The sequence below is a fragment of the Oncorhynchus gorbuscha genome, linkage group LG16 (assembly GCF_021184085.1).
Source record: "Oncorhynchus gorbuscha isolate QuinsamMale2020 ecotype Even-year linkage group LG16, OgorEven_v1.0, whole genome shotgun sequence".
NCBI classification, from domain to species: Eukaryota; Metazoa; Chordata; class Actinopteri; order Salmoniformes; family Salmonidae; genus Oncorhynchus; species Oncorhynchus gorbuscha.
This window is the reverse complement of record NC_060188.1, coordinates 6,260,376-6,272,278: the sequence shown is the minus strand read 5'-3', so window position 1 is coordinate 6,272,278 and position 11,903 is coordinate 6,260,376. Positions and strand designations below refer to the sequence as shown.

The following is an 11,903-nucleotide window of genomic DNA, read 5'->3' as shown; positions in this document are numbered from 1 at the left end:
TTTGAGGCCGGTTGGGCGTACTGCCAAATTCTCAAAAATGAGGTTTGAGGCTGCTTATGGTAGAGAAATTGACATTTTATCTGGAAACAATTCTGGTGGACATTCCTGCAGTCAGCATGCCAATTGCACGCTCCCTCAAAACTTGAGACATCTGTGGCATTGTGTTGTGACAAAACTCCACATTTTAAAGTGGTATTTTATTGTACTCAGCACAAGGTCCACCTGTGTAATGATCATGCTGTTAAATCAACTTCTTGATATGCCACACCTGTCAGGTGAATAGATTATTTTAGCAAAAGAGAAATGCTCACTAACAGGGATGTAAATACATTTGTACACAACATTTGAGAGAAGTACGTTTTTTATGCATATGGAACATTTCTGGAATATTTTATTTCAGCTCATGAAACATGGGACCAACACTTTACATGCTGCATTTACATTTTTGTTCAGTGTATATTTCTTTATTTTCATACAGCAACGTTCCAAACTCAGGGAGTAGGCAAGGCAGACCAAAGAAAAATGATAAAATTAGCCACTAGGTTGAAAATGCCTTCCATGAAGCATGAAGATAAAAGCAAAATGGCTGCACGGTCTATGGGAAGTTATGAGTTCCATTTAACCATGTCCTTTTAACAATGTATGTCCACAGCACTACTGGCTCATATTCATTAGGAAACAAAAGGGAAAACTTTTTAAAACAGTTGATTTTTTTTACATCAAACAATAAGAAACATTCCCTCAAAGGTTTCAGTCTGCTTTCTTCCGTTTGGTGCCTAATGAACATGACCCGGGCTACTTGAATAACAGACAGGTGAGAGACGTTTCACAGAATGATTACTGTTGGTATATAGAGTCAAGGTAAACAGGTCTCACATCTTCCACTAGTAACAGCAGCACTGTATGAACACTTAACTGAAAAACCAATCAGCAAGATGACAATGACACACTCAACCAATCAAATTCATTGTACACTTCTTGGAAGGAGTTGAGGGGAAAAAATTATATGCGCTTCCCTTGAATGAGTACACTTCTATTCAACAGTCACTAGCAGTTGGTCTTTAGTAATGATAGCAACAATGCAATTTTACATATCATATTCGAGATATATCAACAATAACGAGCAACGCTACCATAAGGACCTCCGTAAATTGTGATGCATAGGTCCCGTATTGCATACATTCATGTATCTACTGCCCTATGGCAACTAACATTTTTTGACAAGTGATTGAAGCAAAAAAAAAAAAAAAAAAAGAGTCATAAATACATTCTGATATTTCAACGGGCCAATCTCAGGCTTTCCTCGACTCCTTTTCACACACGCCCAGCGAGAACGCATGTAGTATGTCGCCACTCATCATCACCGACAAAAATAGGTCTAGAAAATCTATATATATCTGTTTACATAAATAAATCCTCCCACCTTCTCAGGGAGAGCGTTTGCAGCAGTAGGGCAACTGTGTATTAGACAATGTCATTTCTAATGGCATCTGTAGTAGTGAAATTACTGGATCTTCAGCACAGCAGTCCACAGTGTCAAGTTGTCCCGTACACTAGTGTCCGGTCCTGGGTCCATCCGCCTGGAGGAGGGGGGACAGCATGGGGTGATGCCCAGCTGGAGGTGCCGCTCCTGTGTAGAGGTGGACAGGAGGGTGGGTCTGGAGGTTTAGATGACTGGGCCTGAGCGGTCATTGGTGACTGTGGGACGTAGCTTGACTGCGGTGAACGGGTTCCCTCCCCTAAGGAGACAGACGGGTTAATGCTGGTGTGATGATTTTATGACACTTGGGCCCTGTTTAAACCAACCTAACACAATGGTAAATCTTAGCACTGGTGGTAACGTTACAGCTGTGGGGTGGGTCAAAAATACTTTAGCTATTTTCACAACCGGAATTATGGACACAGTAGGTGGCAGTGGCCGGAACAGGCTGGGTCAATCAGAACGTGCTCCATGCCAAAATATGTGTTGCTTCAAGTTGTGTATTTATGGTATTTTATGTATTATGCTGTCATCAACTCCAGTTAGAATGTTAGTCTTATAGCCTAGTTCATTAAATAGCCTGCCCCATATTTGATAAATATATTGAACATGTTTGCAGTCCACATCGTTCTAGTTGCATTGCTTCAATATGGAAAAACATAGTTAAACATAGGCTATAGCTGATATAGGGGCTAGGCCATTTAATATATAGGGGCTAGGCCATTTAATATAGGGGCTAGGCCATGTAATATAGGGGCTAGGCCATTTAATATAGGGGCTAGGCCATTTAATATAGGGGCTAGGCCATTTAATATAGGGGCTAGGCCATTTAATATAGGGGCTAGGCCATTTAATATAGGGGCTAGGCCATTTAATATAGGGGCTAGGCCATTTAATATATAGGGGCTAGGCCATTTAATATAGGGGCTAGGCCATTTAATATAGGGGCTAGGCCATTTAATATAGGGTCTAGGCCATTTAATATAGGGGCTAGGCCATTTAATATAGGGGCTAGGCCATTTAATATAGGGGCTAGGCCATTTAATATAGGGGCTAGGCCATTTAATATAGGGGCTAGGCCATTTAATATAGGGGCTAGGGGCCATTTAATAGGGGCTAGGCCATTTAATATAGGGGCTAGGCCATTTAATATAGGGGCTAGGCCATTTAATATAGGGGCTAGGCCATTTAATATAGGGGCTAGGCCATTTAATATAGGGGCTATATTTAATATAGGGGCTAGGCCATTTAATATAGGGGCTAGGCCATTTAATATAGGGGCTAGGCCATTTAATATAGGGGCTAGGCCATTTAATATAGGGGCTAGGCCATTTAATATAGGGGCTAGGCCATTTAATATAGGGGCTAGGCCATTTAGGCCATTTAATATAGGGGCTAGGCCATTTAATATAGGGGCTAGGCCATTTAATATAGGGGCTAGGCCATTTAATATATAGGGGCTAGGCCATGTAATATAGGGGCTAGGCCATGTAATATAGGGGCTAGGCCATTTAATATAGGGGCTAGGCCATTTAATATAGGGGCTAGGCCATTTAATATAGGGGCTAGGCCATTTAATATAGGGGCTAGGCCATTTAATATAGGGGCTAGGCCATTTAATATAGGGGCTAGGCCATTTAATATAGGGGCTAGGCCATTTAATATAGGGGCTAGGCCATTTTATATATAGGGGCTAGGCCATTTAATATAGGGGCTAGGCTATTTAATATAGGGGCTAGGCCATTTAATATAGGGGCTAGGCCATTTAATATAGGGGCTAGGCCATTTAATATAGGGGCTAGGCCATTTAATATAGGGGCTAGGCCATTTAATATAGGGGCTAGGCCATTTAATATAGGGGCTAGGCCATTTAATATAGGGGCTAGGCCATTTAATATAGGGGCTAGGCCATTTAATATAGGGGCTAGGCCATTTAATATAGGGGCTAGGCCATTTAATATAGGGGCTAGGCCATTTAATATAGGGGCTAGGCCATTTAATATAGGGGCTAGGCCATTTAATATAGGGGCTAGACCATTTAATATAGGGGCTAGACCATTTAATATAGGGGCTAGACCATTTAATATAGGGGCTAGGACATTTAATATAGGGGCTAAGACATTTAATATAGGGGCTAGGCCATTTAATATAGGGGCTAGACCATTTAATATAGGGGCTAGGCCATTTAATATAGGGGCTAGACCTGCTGTTAATTGCAGTCTGGACATGGACATACCAAAGATTAAATTCACCAGGCTATTGATAAGGCCTAAAAAGACAGTGTATAAAATTAAACAATTTGTTATAATAGATGTAAAGTCCCCTGTTTTGGGGACCTGAGTGGTTCTGGTACCGGTTCCAACCGACATTTATAAATGGATATGTGGACACCATAGATTGAAATATGTATTTTACAATTATAAGGAAATATTAGTTGTTGATAAATTGACAATACTATATTTAGAAAGCATATAAGTCATTTCAAGCCTTATTCATACCGTTTTGTTGAATAGGAAATACATCACATTAAATATTTCATATTTGTACTGTGTACTTGAGCTTGTGGACTGAGAAGTGACTACACCTCAGCAATTTACAACTACATTTACCAGAAAGGGGAGATTTGAACCTTAGAGTCTGCAGTATTACTAGTTATTGTTTATGGCCCTCTCATACTAAATAATTACTTCTGGAGATTACGTAGATTACATTTTTTGATTACAATACAGCTTGGTGAATCTCTTTAATACGTTTGGTATAGAATCAGATTAAACAAAAAACTATACAGTTGTTTTTTAAATCAAAAACTATACAGTTGTTTTTTAAATCAAAAACTATACAGTTGTTTTTTAAATCAAAAACTATACAGTTGTTTTTTAAATCAAAAACTATACAGTTGTTTTTTAAATCAAAAACTATACAGTTGTTTTTTAAATCAAAAACTATACAGTTGTTTTTTAAATCAAAAACTATACAGTTGTTTTTTAAATCAAAAACTATACAGTTGTTTTTTAAATCAAAAACTATACAGTTGTTTTTTAAATCAAAAACTATACAGTTGTTTTTTAAATCAAAAACTATACAGTTTTTTAAATCAAAAACTATACAGTTGTTTTTTAAATCAAAAACTATACAGTTGTTTTTTAAATCAAAAACTATATTTCTAAATAATATTGGGTCAGAAACATATCATAAATCACTTCTTTCGTTCCATGGCACTGTTTGCCAAAGTAGGCCTAAATATCTTTACGCATAACATTTGCACGTCTATACAAAATATTAGGCTCCTGTCAATCTTATCGTTGCTTATGTGCGAGGCAGATTTTTGTTAAAGATTCACTTGTTGATATTGCATTATAGGACGACTAGTTTGGAGTGTGTCTTTGGTAATCGGACAAGGGGGCGCTCTTTGAAACTGGATGGATAGCCATCTGAACAAGTCGAAATGCAGGTATGTGAATTGTGAATAATGAAAAAGCATGAGGGCATAAAATGTCAAAGCCCTCTCAGTAGACCATTTAAAACCTCTTTATTCATAGGCTACTTTTGGATAATTGCCAGGATACAAGACATTACCTATGTGATGCTGGTATACCAGCGTTGATTAAGGGGAAGGGACGCTATGCTTGGTTTGTAATTAAATTAAAGCAATCGTTTTTTTATGTTTCTAAACACGAGATTCACCGGCACAAAAGGCACATCTCTCCTTCCATGGGCTCTCTGTGTCATGGTTGGATAGGCTGCGCTTCCACTCTGTGTCATGGTTGGATAGGCTGTGCTTCCACTCTGTGTCATGGTTGGATAGGCTGCGCTTCCACTCTGTGTCATGGTTGGATAGGCTGCGCTCCACTCTGTGTCATGGTTGGATAGGCTCTCCACTCTGTGTCATGGTTGGATAGGCTGCGCTTCCACTCTGTGTCATGGTTGGATAGGCTGCGCTTCCACTCTGTGTCATGGTTGGATAGGCTGCGCTTCCACTCTCTGTGTCATGGTTGGATAGGCTGAGCTTCCACTCTGTGTCATGGTTGGATAGGCTGCGCTTCCACTCTGTGTCATGGTTGGATAGGCTGCGCTTCCCTCTCTGTGTCATGGTTGGATAGGCTGTGCTTCCACTCTGTGTCATGGTTGGATAGGCTGCTTCCACTCTGTGTCATGGTTGGATAGGCTGCGCTTCCACTCTGTGTCATGGTTGGATAGGCTGCGCTTCCACTCTGTGTCATGGTTGGATAGGCTGCGCTTCCACTCTGTGTCATGGTTGGATAGGCTGCGCTTCCACTCTGTGTCATGGTTGGATAGGCTGCGCTTCCACTCTGTGTCATGGTTGGATAGGCTGCGCTTCCACTTCTGTGTCAGGCTCTCTGTGTCATGGTTGGATAGGCTGTGCTTCCACTCTGTGTCATGGTTGGATAGGCTGTGCTTCCACTCTCTGTGTCATGGTTGGATAGGCTGTGCTTCCACTCTGTGTCATGGTTGGATAGGCTGTGCTTCCACTCTGTGTCATGGTTGGATAGGCTGTGCTTCCACTCTGTGTCATGGTTGGATAGGCTGTGCTTCCACTCTGTGTCATGGTTGGATAGGCTGTGCTTCCACTCTGTGTCATGGTTGGATAGGCTGTGCTTCCACTCTCTGTGTCATGGTTGGATAGGCTGTGCTTCCACTCTGTGTGTCATGGTTGGATAGGCTGTGCTTCCACTCTGTGTGTCATGGTTGGATCACTCTCTGTGTCTGTGCTTCCACTCTGCTGGTTGGATAGGCTGTGCTTCCACTCTCTGTGTCATGGTTGGATAGGCTGTGCTTCCACTCTCTGTGTCATGGTTGGATAGGCTGTGCTTCCACTCTCTGTGTCATGGTTGGATAGGCTGTGCTTCCACTCTCTGTGTCATGGTTGGATAGGCTGTGCTTCCACTCTCTGTGTCATGGTTGGATAGGCTGTGCTTCCACTTTCAAAATCCCTGCCATTATCATCTGTGTTACTGTTAAGACCTGCTTTTTGGGAATCTTAAAACTTCCCATTAGTGCTATATGAAAATTGTCACTTTTGCACTTGTTTTTAAGGACACACCTCTAAAATTGTAACCCCTCCCACTTCAGTGCAAGGGAGCTGATGGTAGACAGGTAAATTGCTGAACTTGGCGTTAGGGCTGGAAAATGCCAGTGTACCTGCTTTTACATGACGAAATTGCAAATGAACGTGCATTTGACACTTGCGCCTCCTTAGCGCCAAAAATAGAACCCTTGCGCTCTGTATGTGGACTACATTGTGGGTAGAGTATATGACTGACTATTTGAAAGAAAGATTGCGTGTCCACACGCTATTGTGAGTTTAAGATAGATGTGTTAATATTATCTTCATGATGCATGACTTACCCAAGGAAAAGAGGCGTCTTCCCAAACCCATTAAGTTGGGTTCCCTGTAAACAAACCCAAGAGACATTAGACCAGATATATTGTAAGTCACAAGACCCATTCACTCTCCATGATGATGGAATCCAACCCAACAATGATTCATTCACTCTCCATGATGGAATCCAACCCAACAATGATTCATTCACTCTCCATGATGGAATCAAATCCAACAATGATTCATTCACTCTCCATGATGGAATCCAACCCAACAATGATTCATTCACTCTCCATGATGGAATCCAACCAAACAATGATTCATTCACTCTCCATGATGGAATCCAACCAAACAATGATTCATTCACTCTCCATGATGGAATCCAACCAAACAATGATTCATTCACTCTCCATGATGGAATCCAACCAAACAATGATTCATTCACTCTCCATGATGGAATCCAACCCAACAATGATTCATTCACTCTCCATGATGGAATCCAACCAAACAATGATTCATTCACTCTCCATGATGGAATCCAACCAAACAATGATTCATTCACTCTCCATGATGGAATCCAACCAAACAAAACAATGATGGAATCCAACCAAACAATGATTCATTCCATGATGGAATCCAACCAAACAATGATTCATTCACTCTCCATGGTGGAATCCAACCCAACAATGATTCATTTACATGCAAAAATATAATTTCCATACCAAATGTACCACATTTCTGGTACTTTTTGCATGTGTTGTCCATGGAGACCACACCACAGACCACCCCTCCTCAGACAGGTTTGGTAGGGCAGACTGGTGAGTGTTGTGACTGACAAACAGAGATGACCTGGGTTCAAATGCTATTTCAAATCTTTCAAATACTTTGAGTGATTGCTGGAGTCTGCCCGGAGTGACAAATGGTGTGGTTTGCAACTAGACTATTGAGACTGTTCTGTTGGTTCCATTGCAACAGGTCCTCTCAATAGATAGGTGTTGAACCCAGGTCTGGAGAGGAGAACGCTTCATCACCTCAGAACACTGACACTGGAAAATGGCTCTTCTGGAAGGACAATGTATCCCAAGACCAGGACGGGGAAACACTGTCCTATTGTACTGTGTAGAGATAGGTGGGTTGACTCATAACCTGCAATCCCTGTACTTATATTGGCGGGGAAGGGTGGGTTTAGGGTCATTCAATATTGGGTGGGTTGAATAAAGAGAAAACAATGCATTAAAAATCCATAAATGTATCATTTTTGTAGAATTCTGAGACCAAAAGGACAATGTCAGAGTTGAATTCAATAAGAGAAATGCTGTGAAAGAACAGCAGGCCAGAACAGTAGTCTAATGTTGGGGAAAGATGTGTGATGACTGAGGTCACAGTCACAACTACAGGGATTTCAAAATTACACATCTTGGGAGCTGTACCGTTCAAGATGGGTTAGATAGAATAGTAGTATAAGTGAAATCTGAACATAGTGTAGGTCTATAACCTCTCACATAGCTTTAATATCAACTCATTGAATTAAGCATTTCTTATAGTGAAATGATACAGCAAATGTAGGGCATCATAAAAGCAGGTAGTATTTTAACCACATAAAATATGCGCCCAAGCTGAACTGAAACCTTATTTAAAAAAACATTGGGTCTTTATAACAGCTTTCAATTTTCTTAAAACTGGAGTTGTTGCATTTTCCCCCCGGTCCCTAAATGTCTTTGCAAGAGAAGTAACTTTCCCCTGTCAACTAAATTGAAGCCTTCATTCTATTGATTTATGACATTCTGGTGAGCAAGGGTTTATTTAGTCTTCTAGGGCAACAACTACTGACAGAAGAGAAGCTGCATGTATTTAATTATAGACAACTTGACAAACAGCCTACCAAAATGTCAGAAATTATAAGCAGAAACATAGGCCTATTCAAAAAGGCCAGTCAAAGAATTGTTCCTCACATTTTCTATATTTGCGGGTTAGGATTGAGTGTGGGCCTCAGATTTTCACTTTATTACATATAGTCAGGAGGTTGCGGATGGGTTACTAGCAATTCGGGTGGGTGAACAAACTGCTGACCCACGCATCACTGGTAGTCTCTCACAGCTGTAGTGCTGGGATGCCACCAGTAGAGGACAGCATTGAGCCTACAGAACAACTTTAGCCCTAGAGAGGGGTAGGCAGGCAGATGTAGCTAGACACACATTGACCTTAGTGACTGCTGTCCTAACATCCTGGACAGATGTGTAGTTTTAATCCTAGTCCTAATCAGACTGAGTGCAGGGTGTCAGCTCACACACACACACACGTCATTTCTCTCGATACTTTCTGATACATTCCTGTAGTACCTCTGCTCTCGCTACGTCAGTCTCTTCTCTTTCTGTGTCTTTAATCCGTTTCTCTGTATTCATCTGCCTCACTTTCTACACAAAGGGCAGAACCAGCAAGGAAGCATTTTTCTCATGGTGACAGAGCATTCCTGTGTAACCCCCACCCCTCCCTCTATATCCCACCCTCTTCTCCTTCTAATTCCCTCCCCTCATTCGCTCCCTGCAGCCAAATCTGATGAATGGGGAAAAGACTTCTCCCTTATGGCACTGGTCATACCAGCACAATAAAGACCTGGGTCCTGGAGTTTGGAACAGCAGAGTTGTGGGTTTGATTCCTGCAGGGGCCACATATACTGAATGTGTTTAGCGTCTGTTAAATGACCACATTATCAGTATTAAACATGACAAACAGACCTAGTCGTGTCCCAAAGGAGATGAAGAGAAGTGAGTGATCCCAGTTATGAAGTAACTATAATCCCATTCACAAGGACAGAGCTATACATGGCTGGTAGTCTGGAATGAATGACTCACCACTATACCATCCCTGCCTCCTTCAAAGACAGCCCTGGAGGCGTGTGTCACACACACACACACACACACACACACACACACACACACACACACACACACACACACACACACACACACACACACACACACACACACACACACACACACACACACACACACACACACACACACCAATCTCTTGTCGCATACACACCTACACACAGTCCAGTCACGACACACACAGAGTTACTCCACTTGTCGTGCTCTCACCTACACACAGAGAGAAACAGGAAGTGTTGTTCAGACTCACCTACACACAGAGAGAAACAGGAAGTGTTGTTCAGACTCACCTCCACAGCTAGTTATTCTTTTCATTGTATGGAAAAACATTCACCGCATGCTATTCACCTACCCTCCCCCACGTTCACCTACCCAAACCCCACGTTCACCTACCCACCCCCACGTTCACCTACCCACCCCCCGCGTTCACCTACCCACCCCCGCGTTCACCTACCCACCCCGCGAATCACCTACCCGCATTCACCCCCAGTCTACACCTACACACCCCCACCCCCAGTCTACACCTACCCACACCCCACCTACCCACACCCCACCCCCAGTCTACACCTACCCACACCCCACCCCCAGTCTACACCTACCCACACCCCACCCCCAGTCTACACCTACACACCCCCCACCCCAGTCTACACCTACACACACCCCACCCCCAGTCTACACCTACCCACCCCCAGCCTACACCTACCCACCCCCCACCCCAGTCTTATCTACACATACCCCACCCCCAGTCTACACCTACACCACACACCCCCACCCCAGTCTTCACCTACCCACACCCCACCACCAGTCTTCACCTACACACACCCCAACCCCAGTCTACACCTACACACCCCCACCCCAGTCTTCACCTACACCTCCCCCAGTCTTCACCTACACCCCCCCCCACCCCCAGTCTACACGACCCCCACCCCCAGTCTACACCTACACCCCCACGCCCAGTCTTCACCTACACCCCCCTTCCCCAGTCTACACCTACACCCCCCACCCCCAGTCTACACCTACACCCCCCACCCCCAGTCTTCACCTACACACCCCCCACCCCCAGTCTACACCTACCCACCCCCACCCCCAGTCTCACCTACCCACACCCCACCCCCAGTCTTCACCTACCCACACCCCACCCCCAGTCTTCACCTACCCACACCCCACCCCCAGTCTTCACCTACCCACACCCCACCCCCAGTCTTCACCTACCCACACCCCACCCCCAGTCTTCACCTACCCACACACCCCACCCCCAGTCTTCACCTACACACACCCCACCCCAGTCTTCACCTACACACACCCCACCCGCAGTCTTCACCTACACACACCCCACCCCCAGTCTTCACCTACACACACCCCACCCCCAGTCTACACCTACCCACACCCCACCCCCCAGTCTACACCTACCCACACCCCACCCCAGTCTTCACCTACACACACCCCACCCCCAGTCTTCACCTACACACTCCCCACCCCCAGTCTTCACCTACACACACCCCACCCCCAGTCTACACCTACACACACCCCACCCCCAGTCTTCACCTACACACTCCCCACCCCCAGTCTTCACCTACCCACACCCCACCCCCAGTCTTCACCTACCCACACCCCAAACAATACAACAATGTCTTCAGGAAGCACTGTAACTAGCTAGCTTACAATTTGAGCTACAGAGGCATTTGGTATGTTATGAATTTCGAGATATGAATTATGAAAATAATTCAAGCGAGGGGTTTGTGCACAACCCTGCCTACTACACAAACCTCATCCTGTGTGTTCACCTACACTCACCCCACCTCTCACAGTATAACTGAACACATGACTCATATATAGATCCCCCATCTCCACAGAGTGGGTCTTTGTCCTAAATGGCCCCCTATTCCCTATCTAGTGCACTACTTTTGACCTGCGCCCTGGACAAATGTAGTGCACTATATAGGGAATATGGTGCCGTTTGGGAGCATCCCAGAGCAGTGTCCACCATCTCAACCCCTGCTCTATCTCTGTGTGTTGTTTGATGAATGGGAGCAGAGCAGGCTGGTGTAGTCCAGCACTGTTAAATACAATGTGTTTCATTGGTAAAACATGTTACTATCGATGTTCCAGAACTGATTGTCTGTCTGGCTGACTCATACAGCATGAATGGAGGATAAGTACCTACTAGAATCAGAATCACACACTGGGAGAG

General features: G+C 44.0%; 1 protein-coding gene and 1 long non-coding RNA gene across 2 annotated transcripts; one reads left to right on the top strand and one right to left on the bottom strand.

Moving 5' to 3' along the window:
* Nucleotides 1-432: 432 nt before the first annotated feature.
* Nucleotides 433-7,402, bottom strand: LOC124000657. Its single transcript, XR_006832648.1, has 2 exons — nt 6,848-7,402; nt 433-1,739 (listed from the first exon to the last, which is right to left on the bottom strand). It is a non-coding gene; the product is annotated as an uncharacterized LOC124000657 (long non-coding RNA).
* A 2,628-nt stretch (nt 7,403-10,030) lies between these two features.
* Nucleotides 10,031-11,365, top strand: LOC123998920 (extensin-like). Its single transcript, XM_046304162.1, has one exon. The coding sequence runs from the start codon at nt 10,031-10,033 to the stop codon at nt 11,363-11,365; it is 1,335 nt and encodes a 444-aa protein (XP_046160118.1).
* Nucleotides 11,366-11,903: the final 538 nt, after the last annotated feature.

Coding starts and splice junctions, on each gene's coding strand:
- LOC123998920 (XM_046304162.1), top strand. CDS start 10,031: ATGGAAAAACATTCACCGCATGCTATTCACCTACCCTCCCCCACGTTC.